Here is a 13,852-nt window from a genome sequence, read left to right on the forward strand (position 1 = left end):
TTGCACGCACGCATCCCCGTTGCACACGCACCCCCGTTGCACACACGCACCCCCCGTTGCACGCTCACACACACCCGCCCCCCGCTCCCCGCCCCGAGCCCCGCCCCGGTGCCCCGTCGGCGCGTGCGCGGTGCCCGGTGCCGGTGCCGGTGCCCGCCCAGCCGCGGCGGAGCGGCCCTTGACCATGGTGGCCCCGGGGCGGGCACGGAAGCTGGCGCGGCGCTACCGGCTGGCGGTGGCCGCGGCTCTCGCCATCCTCCTGCTGCAGGGGCTCGTCCTCTGGACCTCCGCCGGCCTCGACGAGGAGGGACCGGGCGAGGTGCGCCGAGGCGGGGGGGGGAGGCCGGACCCGGGGCCTGCCGGCGGGGAACGGGAGGATGGGGATGAGGGGGGTACGGCGGTGATAAAGGGGCTGGGTGAGGGGCTTGAGGTGGGTTATGGGGCTGGGGGGTCGGAGGAGGATGGTGCGTGCTGGGATGGGGCTCTGGAGGGGGGGAGGTTGGCGTGTTCCCTTGTTGTGGAGCCTAGAGAGGACACAAAGAGGGTGTTGTGTTCCCCCCGGGGTGTCCCAGTGGGGCTGGCAAGGTCCTGCCCCGCAATGGGTCCCTGAGGTCGGTGGGGGTCCCGCAGTCCCTGGGCTGCTGCAGGGCGTGGGCATTAGGATGCTGCCTGTGAGGAGCTCTGGGTGCAGCAGTGTGGGGTCACCATGGCACAAGAGAAGGGACTTTGTGGTCCAGGTTGGGGTCTGGTGTGGGGCGGAAGGCTCATCAGGGTCCTGGGCTTCTCCATGGGTTGGGAGATGCTGTAGGAAGCTGGGATCAGTGACATCCAAGCCGGAAAATAAGGAAGTATGTATTAATTCAGAGAGCTGGGAGAGCATGTGCAGCAGCTTGGGAAGTTTGTGGCAGCTCCTGTTTAGCTGGTCCGGTCAGGGATATCCCTCTGGAGTGCGAGGGTACGAGGGCCTTTGGCAGTCATCTGGTGTCTTTATGCCAGAACACCGCTAAGGCGAAAGGCATCACCTCTTATGTGTGGGGAAACTGAGGCACAGGCTGGCGAAGGTGTTTGCCCAAGGTCAGACACCGAGCAGGTATTAAGGAGGACGTGGAGCACGCTGCCGCAACCTTGAAACAAAGCTCCTCACCTCTGCGTTGCTTACTTGAATTCATTTATTTGTTGTGAGCTGCTGGACCACGTCCAGACCCGCTGCATCTGCATGGACCAGTGGCTGGAGCAGGTTCCTCCAAGGGCTGAGAGTCCCTGTATGGGCTTCCTTGGTGAATGTCTGTGTGGCACCACAGCCCCTCATCTTGGGCAGGATCCTTGTGGTCCAGGGGCTGTAGAGACTCTTTGAGAGCTGCTCCCAGGGTGATGGTGAAGCCAGGTTTGGGTAGGAGCAGGCGTGGGGTGAGCTGTGACAGAGCGAAGCCAAGTGGCCATGAGGTGAGAAGTGGGGATCTCTGGAGTGATGAGAGCTTCTCCTCTCCATTGTGGGGTGCCTCACTGGTGTGGAGGGTGACCCCACAGGTCTTTTCATAGGACTAGGAAGTTTTCCCTGAGAGCAAAGAGGTGAGAAGGGGAATTAGGCAGCCTCTTGTGGGGGGAAGGTCTCTAAGGTAACCACTCACTCTGCAGATAAATTCCCAGCCCCAGGCCATTGGGAATGGTGTGAGCTCCCTCATATGCTCACCACCGAAACAGAACTAGGGAACAAATGCATCAAGGAGAGGGGACACGGTGTTGCCTTCAATCTGGAGGCACTGGGAGTGTGAGAGCAGACTGATCTGGCTTCAGGAGTGCCCAGCTTCCCCTTTCCTGTGACCTTGATCAAATCACTTCACCAGTCCCGGCTTCCTCTGCACTGTCCTGAACTGCTTCTCTGCTTTTCCCTGCTCCTGCCCTGCGCTGTCTCATGGGTCGGCTCATCCTGCCTCAGTCCTTGCCTGGTTTCCCCATGTCTCTTCCCAGAACCGAGCTGGGCAGCTGACAGGTTTGGCCATGGGTCCTCTCACCCCGAGAGGGGATGGTTCACCACCAGCAGCACTAACTCCAGGGCTTGGGAATGGACAACTGTCTCTGGAGAAGGCATAAATGTCTCCTTCCCACTAATTGACACAGCCATAACCTGGCTCACTGCCGCTTGGATCGCATCACTTCTCTTTCCCAGCCCCATTTCAGGATCCTGCAGGCTCCCTTTATTCACCAGGCAGATGCTTTATGGCGTGCAGACCAGCCACTGGATCAGTCTCCATCCACTCAGGCCAACACTAAGTTTCCTGTCTCCAGGAAGCCAAACGATCTTGACTGATGGGAGAGGAAATTCCCATTGGTACCTAGCCCTTTGCTGACAGCATCCCTGCTGCAGACAGCAAGAGCCTGTCTGCACACAAAGGTGGGAGCCCAAGGGATGAGGGTGATCCTACATCATGGTGACATTGACAGCTCCCGAGAGAGAATATGAGCTTCCTGGACTGCTTGGTCCACGGTGGAGCTGGCACCAGGAAAATGTGAGCGTCCTCATGGGTGGAGAAGAGGATCTGTCACTTGGGAGAAGTGTTTTAGCCCGGTCGCATCTCTTTCCCCACTTTGCCTCCCATCTTCCTCCTTCTAGACAGGAGGCAGCACCTCTCTGGAGCCTGTGTGCTGGTGTCCTCCATGTGCTCTGGCCACCAGAGAAGCTTTCTATGAAACATCTTTCCTTCCAGCTTTGCTGAGATTCCTTGATTTTTATTATTCCCCCCCAAAAGCTTGGTTTTAGGGGGCTGTGTCAGCCGTTTTAATCATGAGGTTTAAGGCTCTGCTGCTGCAAGTAGCAATCAAGTGTCCAGATTCCTCTGGTGACTTTGGAACATTTTGGTGCCAATTTTGTCTGATGGGTGCTTGTATGGGACAGACACTAGAATCAATTGGCCAGAGGGGGAATCCTGCAGGACACCAGATGCTGTTAGTGCTGTTCCTTACAGTGGCAGGGCTTGGAGATGTCAGTGCAGTCAGACCTGTGCTGGGGCTGGGGTGCAGGTAAATGCCTGACCACAGCTCTGTGGGGATGGCATATGGTTATGTTGGGGGAGAATTGACCTCTGCCTGGTGCCTGGAGTCATCTGTGCATGTCAGGAGGAGGGTAACAGGGCGACTTGCCTAAAGAACAGCACACAAGCCTTAAATACAGCAGAGCAACGTGGCTGGAGCCGTTCCCTGCCAGGCTGGGGTGGAGGGAGCTCCGCTGTGGTGCAGTAATTAGAAGCCATTGAGTTCTTTAGCTGGCAGCTCTGGAAAGGCTGGCGATGCTTCTAACAATGGGTGTGCTCCTGAGCCAGGAACAGGGCTCTTTCCAGGGGGACTGTAACCAAGTGGGGGCATTGCATGGGGGCTATCCCCAGAGCCAGGCGTGTTGGGAAGCAGAGAGTGTGAGCGGGACCAGTGAGTCTCATCCTGCAGGAACAGTCCTGAGCCTGTGGAAGAGATTCATTTCTCGCTTGTTGCCTCCTGACTCCCTGCTCCTGTGATGCTTGGTGCAGAAAACAGGTTTATAACTGTTGAACAGATGGGCCTGGTGGTGACTGATGAGTGGTTCAGCCTGTCTCGGCCACCTGTGATGCCTGTCTGGGTGCAAGGAGCTCGGCTGATCCTCACTGACGCCAGCCCCTTGGAAGTTAAGCGATGGCTTGCCCCTTCCTCACCATGGTTTGAGAGCTCTGCACCACAACACGAGTAGAGCAGGGACTGCGGAGCGGGCAGATCTCACCAGATGCTTTACAGCCGTTGCCTGGCATGGTTTCTCCTGGCTGTGACCTTCCCAGCAGCTACACTCACACTGGTGCTTGTGCAGGGGGCTAATTTGGTCCTGCTGTCCTTGTGAGGCATCTGCCCGTCAGCAGAAGATGCTGCTGCCCGGGAATAGCCCCCGATGTGCCTCGCAGTGCTGGGCACAGAGGCTGGGTTGTGGGATAGTGCTGGGAGGCCTGGCTGGAGCAGCATCGGCTTTGCTGCCTGTCGGCTGGGGGACACACAGCCCTGTCCCTGCAAGCACCACTCGCTGGGTAAATTCTTTCCCAGGAGCGTGGCTCTCTCAGGCATCCGAACTTCCCAACTCCGTGCTCGCCCCAAGGCTGCCTCGCTTCCAGCCTGACCGAGGTAACGAAGCGTAATTAACCGCTCCCTGTGCACATCCGTTTGGCTCGGCAGGAGGGTTTGTGAGAGGGATTTCTGGAGTAGCTGGTGAGCGCAGCGCCTGCTCCAGCCCGGTGCGGGGAGCCGGGGCCCAGGGAAGGGAGCGTGGGCAGGGCCTCATTCAGTGCTTTTAGCCTCAGAGAACGTGGCTGCCTGAGATCCCAGCTCCCGGATGGATGTGCTGGGCTTTAATTTACAGTGTGGTCACGGTAAAAAGAGCTGGTCCATTCGCCTTCTGGTAAAATCACCACCACCAGTCAGAGCAGCCCTGTGCTCATCTCCCCTGCCTACGCAGGACCTTGGAGGGTGTCTGGTGCAGGCATAATCGACCTTGGCCACTTAGTCATGCAGAGAGCAACACCCTTTTTGTGCTGTGATGATGTGGTCTGCAAATCGAGGTCTTCCTTTACTGGCTTCAGGGGGCATAGGACCATGCAGAGAGGTGCTGTGGGGACTTAGGTGGCAGAGGGGCAGTGTAACATCCTTTGCTGCACAGTGGCTGCTCCTGGAGTGCCTACCATGTTGCAGCAGTGGGGACTGAGTGCAGCAAGCTCTGGGAACAGGGATGCCGGGGGGAAGCAGGCTTGACTTAACGCTCTGTCCTCTCTTCTGCACCCACCTACAACAGGAGCGGCAGAAAAAAGCCGGCTTTCCGGAGAGCAGCGACGGCTCCAAGGACTCGGACAGCTCCGCGGGGCGCCGGGGCAGCGCTGGCAGGAAGCACGGGCGGTGGCGGGGCCGGCCGGACAGCCCCGGCGCGCTGGTGTCCAAGGTGGTGAGAGCTGTCACGGCGAGACACAAGCTGGGCTGGAGGCTGCCGGGTGCGCCGGACTCCTCGAGCCGCAGGAACCTGACGGAGCTGCGTGGGGAAGCCCAGCTGGCTGTGTTCCAGCAGGGCGACACGGGCAGTGTGGAAGGAGCTCCCCAGCCCACCGAGAACAGCTTCACCCCCAAGTGTGAAATCACGGGCAAAGACGCCCTCTCGGCGCTGGCGCGGGCCAGCAGCAAGCAGTGCCAACAGGAGATCGCCAACGTGGTGTGTCTGCACCGGGCCGGCAGCCTCATGCCCCAGTCTGTGCCTCGCCACTGCCAGCTCTCGGGTGAGTCCTTGCTGGGGTGCTCCCGGTCACCCTGGGCATCGGGGATGTCCCAGCCAGGCACGTGGGACACGTTCCTTATGTCACCACACTGTGCCACCTGGCAAACTGCGGCCTCAATCTGTCACTGATTCCCAGATTACCGCTGCCTCTCTAATCCAATCAAAGCTGTGCCAGCATCCTTAAACTGGGCTGTTCATCCCAACCTGCAGAGGTCAGAGCCAGCTGCATCTTGTTTTGAGGGGACAGAAAGACACCCCCCCTTTCCCAACGCATCCCTGTCAGTTATCATAGAATCATAGAATGGTTTGGGTTGGAAAAGACCTTAAGATCATCCAGTTCCAACCCCCTGCCATGGGCAGGGACACCTCACACTAGACCATGTCGCCCAAGGCTCTGTCCAGCCTGGCCTTGAACACTGCCAGGGATGGAGCATTTATCACTTCTTTGGGCAACCTGTGCCAGTGCCTCAGCACCCTCACAGTAAAGAACTTCTTCCTTAGATCCAACCTGAACGTCCCCTGTTTCGGTTTGAACCCATCCCCCCTTGTCCTGTTGCAACAGTCCCTGATGATGAGTCCCTCTCCAGCATCCTTGTAGCCCCCTTCAGATACTGGAAGGCTGCTCTGAGGTCTCCATACAGCCAAGGGGCTGTGTGTGCTGCCATGCTCTGGCGCTGCAGCCAGTTTGGGCTGCACTGATGGGATCTGCCCGAGGCCAAGCTCTTCCCCGCTGCCCATCCCCTTGCTTATGTCTCCCTGGTTTATCAGGAGCTTGGGGTGGTGGGTGCCAAGGCTGAAGCCCTCTCCCTCCCCGCACAGGCAAGGTCAGCCCTGTCATCCAGTGGGACGAGAGCCGGCTGCAGCAGCTGCCCCCCAGCAAGCCCGTGCGCATTGCCTACATGCTGGTTGTGCACGGCAGGGCCATTCGCCAGCTGAAGCGGCTCATCAAGGCTGTGTACCACCAGCAGCACTTCTTCTACATCCATGTTGACAAGGTATGTGGCAGGGGTGAGGGCAAGGTGGGTGCTAACAGTGCCCGGATCAGTCACTGGGGCATGAGTGGATGGCAAGTGGAGGAAGTGGCTGAGTAGGGTTTGTCCTCAGTGCAACCCCTATTTCTGCAACCCCAGGGAAGCAGGATCTATCCCCCCTGCCCAGAGCAGTCTTGTCTCGCTGCTCCCCTCTCTGTGGAGGCTGCTGTAGGGGCTGCCTCAGGGCTGGCAAGGCCATGGGGAGATGAGCTCCCTGCTGAGCATGGGCCATGTTCCCTGACAGCGCTCCAACTACCTCCATCGCGAGGCGGTGGAGCTGGCCCGGCACTACCCCAACATCCGTGTGACACCCTGGCGCATGGTGACCATCTGGGGAGGTGCCAGCCTGCTCAAGATGTACCTGCGTAGCATGAAGGACCTGCTGGAACTGCCCGAGTGGCCCTGGGACTTCTTCATCAACCTGAGCGCCACTGACTATCCCACAAGGTGAGGACCTTGCTGGGGCAGGGGAGGATGATGGAGGTTTTTGGGCTGCATGGTGCCTTGGGAGGCGCAGGGAGGTGAGGGAAGATGGGGCTGGAGATTGCACCCATGTGCTGGTGATGATGCTCCAGGGGAAGGTTGGTCCCATCTCTGCGGAGGAGCCCAGCCTTGGAGGCTGTTTTTTCCTGTGGTCTGGGTGTAGCAGGGGAACACGCATGTGAGGCGCCAGACAGCAGAGAGACACCTCTGTGCCTCCCCAGTGACAGGACAAGGGTTTGAGTCAACACTCACTGAGCAGCTTTAGGCTTCTTGTGTCTGATGGCTCTTGCAGTGTGAATGATTACTGGTCTGCTTTACCTCAGTGGCCATTAATGCTTTCTAATTTGCACCTTAGGACCAATGAGGAGCTGGTGATGTTCCTGTCCAAATACCGAGATAAAAACTTCCTCAAGTCTCATGGCCGAGACAACGCCAGGTAATCCCAGCTAGGGGCAGAGCTGAGCTGAGGAACAGAAAAAGGAAGGATTTGGGGAAAGAACTGAAACAATTGGGACAAAGGAGGATGTTCTGGATGTAGCTGCACAGTTGGTGACACTCATCCTCACCCCCATGCCCAGGTTTATCAAGAAGCAAGGCCTGGACCGCTTGTTCCACGAGTGTGACTCCCACATGTGGCGGTTGGGCGAGCGCCACATCCCCGAGGGCATCGTGGTGGACGGCGGCTCCGACTGGTTCTCGCTGACCCGCAGCTTTGTGGAGTACGTGGTCTATGCCGAGGACCAGCTCGTGTCCCAGCTGCGCCAGTTCTACACCTACACGCTCCTGCCAGCAGAGGTGGGTGCTGGCTGCGGGCCACGGGGCAGGGTTTCTTCCCATTGTACTTAACATCTCTGTCCCGCTTCATCCCCGCACTGGGTGGCTGAGAAGGATGTTGGTCCTGCTCGGCTTTGTGCCTCCCCTTTGTCCAGGCACAGAGGGGAGAGAGGAGCAGACAGGCCAAGGCTGATGTTTATATCCAGTTCCATCATGTTTATATCTAAGTATCCAAGGCTCAGTTTATATTCCTTACGTATTACCCTGTGCTGGGAACAGGGATAGGTTTCTCTTCAGGAGTTATCAAGCTCTGTGTTATTCCTCTATGAGTGATGGGAGGGTGTCTCTGCTAACCACCCGTACTCCATCCCCACTGCGTATCCTGTCCGTTCTCTTCCATGCACAGTCCTTCTTCCACACGGTCCTGGAGAACAGTCACGCCTGCGAGACACTGGTCGATAACAACCTCCGAGTGACCAACTGGAACCGGAAGCTGGGCTGTAAGTGCCAATATAAACACATAGTCGACTGGTGCGGGTGCTCCCCAAATGACTTCAAACCCCAGGACTTCCTCCGGCTACAGGTGAAAAAGATCCTCCTTTCTCCTCCCGCTCTCTCCCCTTTTCCCTGGCTCTCTCCTCTCCGAGCATCCTTGCGGGCGCAACCTTGGGTGCAATGGCAACTGCTATGCATGTCCCCACGAGCCTCACCCCAGCCCCACAGCCGCTGCGGGGCTCAGCATAGACCTGTCTGAACATCCAGGCAGTGGGATTACACTGATTGTCTTGCCCAGCAGCCAGGCTTTTGCTTGCAACGCTCCTCCTCTTCCCAGACTTTCCCATTTTTCCTGCTCTTTCCTTGCAGACTGTCACTTGGGATGAATACCTTTTCAGTAGAAGCACTTCAGAGCGCTGCCTTCTTTGGCAGGACAAAATGCCTTGTGACAAACCATCTCCCATGCTCTCAGTGTGTAGGGATATAGACTGAGGTTTGGGGGAGATACATCCAGCCCTGAAACGAGGAGTCACCAAGGTTTTCCAGCAGTCGTGGGCTTCCATAGTGCAGGGCCCTGATCCTGGAAGCTCTGCCACGTGGCCAGGCCTCGTGCCGGGCTCCACAGCAACTCTGCGAGGTGGGGGCCCATCTGAGTAGAGATTGTGCTGAAGAGCTAAGATGACACATGGCTGCTTCTGAGCACGGAAAGGGGGAGGCAGTGGGAGAGATGGGAACCCATCTGCATTACCAGTACTGTGTGCTCCCACTGATCCTGTCATAGAGGATTGCACACAGGGGCTGGCTGTGCTTTGCTGCTCCTTAGGCTGTGCCCTCGAAGGGGGCAGGATGGGTCCCAGCGTGTTTCTTCCTGGTCTGTGTGCCTTCCAGCTGCCCTGCTCAGCTGGGTGCAGCCAACATTGTTAGGAATCATGGAATAATAGAATGGTTTGGGTTGGAAGGGACCTTAAAGCTCATCCAGTTCCAACCCCCTGCCATGGGCAGGGACACCTTCCACTAGAGCAGGTTGCTCCAACCTGGCCTTGAACACTGCCAGGGATGGGGCAGCCACAGCGTCTCTGGGCAGCCTTTGCCAGTGCCTCAGCATCCTCATAGTGAATTTTTTCCCAGTGTCTAATCCAAACCTCTGCTCTTCCAGCAACTCTCCAGACCCACCTTCTTCGCCCGCAAGTTTGAGTCGACGGTGAATCAGGAGGTGCTGGAGATCCTGGACACACACCTCTACGGCAGCTACCCCCCCAACACACCGGCGCTGAAGGCCTACTGGGAGAACGTCTACGACCGTGTCGATGGGCTCAGTGGCCTCAGCGATGTCACCCTCACCTTCTACACAGCCTTCTCCAGGCTGGGGCTCCACAAAGCTGCATCCACACCAGCAGCAAAGGCCGCCAAGCTCTGCAGGTCGGGTATTTGCCGCGGGCTTGCTCCAGGCTCCGAGTGGTGGCCTGCATCTTGTGCTGATGCTCAGATGTGCAACCTCTCTCTGTCTGTCTCTCTCTGCAGATTTGAACCCCGGGGCTTCCCATCCAGCGTGCACTTATATTTCTATGATGACCGTTTCCAGGGTTACCTGGTGATGCAGGAAGTGCAGAATTTGGCAACGGGGCAGGCAGAGTCGCTGGAGGTGTGGATGATGCCCCAAGGAGCTCTGAAGCTGGCGGGTCACGGAGGGCAGGCAAACCGCTTACAAAACCTTGAGGTAAATGGGGAAAGTCCCTCGTAACACCCACTTTCCTCCCAGGCTGTCCCACACCACACTGCCCTTCCTCCTCTTCCTCCACTTGCACGCTGTGGGGACGGGGGACACTTGCACGATCATGTCTGGGAACAAACCTTTGTCCGGGGGTTTTGTTTCTGTGTGGGGCATGGAGCTGATGGGGGGGAAAAAACCTGAAGGGGATCTTCTGGGGGGAGGCAAGGCTGTGGGGTCCAGTGCCTGCAGCTGCAGGAGGCATCTCGGAGCTGCAGTAGTGCTGGCATGGTACAGCCAAGCAGGAGAGCCATGGAGTGGGGTGTGCATTGCTTTGGGTTCCAAGGTTTATGCCTTCTCTGGTTTGGGGAGGTGAAATGCAAAACCTGAGCTGGTAGCATCTCCCTGCCCATCGTCCCACCGCTTGTACCTCCTGTCCCTCCAGGTGGGCACAGAGTGGGATCCCAAGGAAAGACTCTTCCGCAACTTTGGAGGCTTGATGGGGCCTTTTGATGAGCCGGTGGCCATGCAGAAGTGGTCTCGAGGCCCCAACCTGACGGCCACGGTGGTGTGGATCGATCCCACCTATATCATCGCTGCTTCCTACGACATCACGGTGGATGCTGAGGCAGAGTTCACCCAGTACAAGCCCCCCCTCAACCGGCCTCTGCGCCCCGGCGTCTGGACCATCCGCCTCCTCCAGTTCTGGGAGCCCCTGGGCGAGAGCCAGTTCCTGGTGGTGCCACAGACCTTCAACCGCAAGCAGCCTCTCAGGAAAGGTGAGGGTGCACTGGAGCCTGGGGCTTCATGGGAGGGTCTCCTTGTGGTCCCCCTCTTCCTGGACTCTCTGGTGACAAGGCAGGAGCTGTCCTACCCACTGGTGTCCCCTTCGCCCATGTGGAGTCCTCAGACCAGGCCCGTTTGTGGTCAGTTAGGTCTGTCCTGCAGCAGCTCCCCTCTCCTCAGGCTGGAGGAGAGCTGAGGTTGCAAAGGGATGGGGTGCTGAGTTCCACCGGGAGGTGGCAGAGGGAACATGAGGGTGCTCAGACCTCAGAGCAGCCTTCCAGTGTCTGAAGGGGGCTACAAGGATGCCGGAGAGGGACTCTTCATCAGGGACTGTAGCAATAGGACAAGGGGGAATGGGTTAAAACTGAAACAGGGGAGAAGTTCTTTACTGTGAGGGTGGTGAGGCACTGGCATAGGTTGCCCGAAGAAGTGATAAATGCTCCATCCCTAGCAGTGTTCAAGGCCAGGTTGGACAGAGCCTTGGACAACATGATCTAGTGTGAAGTGTCCCTGTCCCTGGCAGGGGGTTGGAACTGGATGATCTTAAGGTCCTTTCCAACCCAAACCATTCTCTGATTCTATGCCGCCGATCCTACTCTCTTCTCTCCCATTCCTTCCCAGACGACAGCAACTGGTTGCACGGTGGCCCCCCCCGCAACGAGTACATGGAGCAGAGCTTCCAGGGCCTGGGGGGGATCCTCAACTTGCCACGTTCCGAGGCAGCGGAGGAGGATGCGGAGCGGAAGGCGCAGCTGACGGGGAAGGCGCTGGAGGACTGGACTGACGGTGCCATCAGCGCCTTCTGGTCCGTGGCGGACGTCTGCGTGAGCAGCCCCTCTGCCTGCGCCGCCCTGGAGACCTGCAGCAAAACCTCTTGGAGCTCCCTCTCCCCGGACCCCAAATCAGAACTGGGGCCCGTCAAACCTGACGGGCGGCTGAGGTAGCAGGAGCAGCCGGGGGGGCGGCCTTGGGAGCGAGGAGCATCCTCCTCCATCACTGTCACTGGCGTGGGGGGCGTCCCCGGACTGCATCACCCTGTGCCATCTGCACCGTAGGCGCTCGAGGAAGAGAGAATGGGAACCCCTGGGCAGGGGAAAACCTTCTCCTAAGGGGGATTTTGGGCAGAGGGGTGAGGTGAGGCTTGTCCATCTCCCCCAGGAACGGGCTCTTGCTGGCTGGGGAGAGCATGGAGAGCGCGATGGGCTGCCCAGAAGGTGGCTGGGAAGAGCTGTGCGTCTGTCCCTCCAGGCCTTGGTGCCTCGGGAAGCGCTGGCAAGGGAGCAAGGGAAGGCTGGTGGGTGTGGGCAGGCTCTGGACCAGCTCAGCACCCTGAGGTCTCTGCAGGATCAAGCTCTGTGCTGCTCCAGGCAGGGCTGGCACAGGGCTGTGGGGAAAGGCAGAAGCAGATGGGTTGAAGCCTGACATGTGCACGGAGCTGCTGCTGGGCCAGGGCTTGCATCTCACCCCCTCCACCCCAGCCCTTTAGTTTGTATTTTTATAAATATATATAGAGAGAAATATATATGATGCAAAGTGCAATAGAGACGAGACCCCGCATTGGCCGGGAAGTCCTTGTGTCTCCATCTCCCCTCAGACTGTAACAGACCTTGTTCTCTTGGGTGTCCTGGCGCTACAGGACAGGGTGCTGGGTCGTTTACATATTTTTTTTTTACTATGAATTATGATGGTTACTGTTCTGCTGTTTCCCCATTTCCTGCTGGGTGCTGCTGGGACACTCACCCTGCTGCCCCTCGGGCAGGGTTGTGGGGTGCTGCCTGATGGTGCCAAACATCTGGAGCTGCTGGTGTGTGTCTTGTGACGGTGGAGCACTTGGTCCATGGTTACAGTCCCAAACGCTGCTGTAGACCCTGCTGCCACCGTCTGCTTCAGCAAAGGGACACCCCAGTTCCTTGCCAAAATGCCACCCCTTAGGCTGATGTCCTGCTGCAAATGAGAGCAGCTTGCTGTGCCCGGAGCGCTGCCCTGTGCCATGGCCCCTTGGCCCAACCTCTTCTTTTCTCCTGGGTCATCAGAAGCTCTCAGGACCTGCTGTGCTTCCCTGGCCAAAAAGCAAAGAGGCAAGACAAGGTCCGGCCGGATCCATTGGCGCTTTCTGCTTCTGCCTCCTTGGGGAAGGGGTGCAGCGGAACATCCCTCTTTCCTGCCATCCTCCCAGGCTCAGGGACTGCCTGTGCTGTTCCTTTCTCCAAGACTGACTGCGTGGAGAAGCCTGGGCTTGGTTTGCACCCTGGGAAGACACTTCACCATTTGCCTGCAGCCTGGGAAGGGGAATTGCCTGCTGCATGGGATGGGGACAAGCAGGAGCCCATTGGGCCCAACCACTGTGCTCCAGGCAGCGCCAGCAGCTCCGGGCCTCGGCCAGTCGTGTTTTGCCATCTCCAAAGATTCCGTGCCATCCTCCACCCTCCTCCAGCGCCCCACTTCCCGCCTGCCGGGGCTCACGCTCCCTGTCTCCCCAGATTAAGGATGCTGGTGCTGCATGGGGCATGCTGTCAAACAGAACGGAGACCTTGACAGCAAGGGCAGGTACCTGCCGGTGAAGGGCGCGCGGGGGGGGAAGACGCCAAAACTGTTGGAAGCGTTGTGTAAAGTTGTCTTAAATATGCAACATCTCCACAAATATATCTCTGGCTCTATGGTGTGGTGTGATGGGTTTGTGTGGTGGGTGCTGCGAGGGGTGGGGGAGCTTTGGCTTCACCTGACACCCTGGTGGGGTGTACCCGGTCCTGTGCACCGGGAGATGGATGGTTGAGGGGTTTGTTGGGGTGCATTGCGGTGCTGGCGGTGTTTGTTGGGCTTGCTGTCCAGGGCCATGTGCAGCTCAGCACCAAGCTGTTGGGTTTCCATAGCCTGTGCCCGGGGGGGGGGGGGGGAGCCCTGTAGGTGCTTACTTAGCAATTAGCTAATTAATTAATTAGGTAATGAGCGGGCACCACCCTGTGCCGGAGCCTCCCCGTGCTCTCGCTGCCCGGGAGCGGGGCAGCGCTGCGGCCGTTCCCTGCCCGCGGGGCCGGGCCACACACACACACACACACACACACACACACACACACACACACACACACACACACACAGAGAGCGTGGCTCCGCTACCGCAGCGGTGCTCCGGTAACCGCGGGCTCGGAGGAGCGGGACTGCCGCTGCCGGGGCCCGCCCCGCCGCGTCGCCACGACAACCGCGGGCCAATGCAGCCCGTCCCGCCTGCAGCCAGTGGGGAACGGCGGGGGGCGGCCAATGGGGTGCGCCCGGTCCCGCCCCGCCGCTCTCGGCTCCGCCCCGCCGGCC

The 13,852-nt window shown here is 58.8% G+C and overlaps 1 protein-coding gene across 1 annotated transcript; it reads left to right on the forward strand.

Moving 5' to 3' along the window:
* Positions 1 to 127: 127 nt before the first annotated feature.
* On the forward strand, positions 128 to 13,203 carry XYLT2 (xylosyltransferase 2). Its single transcript, XM_030506175.1, has 11 exons — positions 128 to 319; positions 4,799 to 5,270; positions 6,089 to 6,264; positions 6,545 to 6,747; positions 7,139 to 7,219; positions 7,362 to 7,578; positions 7,964 to 8,140; positions 9,209 to 9,471; positions 9,574 to 9,769; positions 10,206 to 10,539; positions 11,168 to 13,203. Exons 1-11 carry the CDS (start codon positions 185 to 187, stop codon positions 11,488 to 11,490), a joined length of 2,577 nt encoding a protein of 858 aa, XP_030362035.1. The 5' UTR covers positions 128 to 184; the 3' UTR covers positions 11,491 to 13,203.
* Positions 13,204 to 13,852: the final 649 nt, after the last annotated feature.

Source organism: Strigops habroptila, chromosome 14, assembly GCF_004027225.2.
Source record: "Strigops habroptila isolate Jane chromosome 14, bStrHab1.2.pri, whole genome shotgun sequence".
Classification (NCBI taxonomy): domain Eukaryota; kingdom Metazoa; phylum Chordata; class Aves; order Psittaciformes; family Psittacidae; genus Strigops; species Strigops habroptila.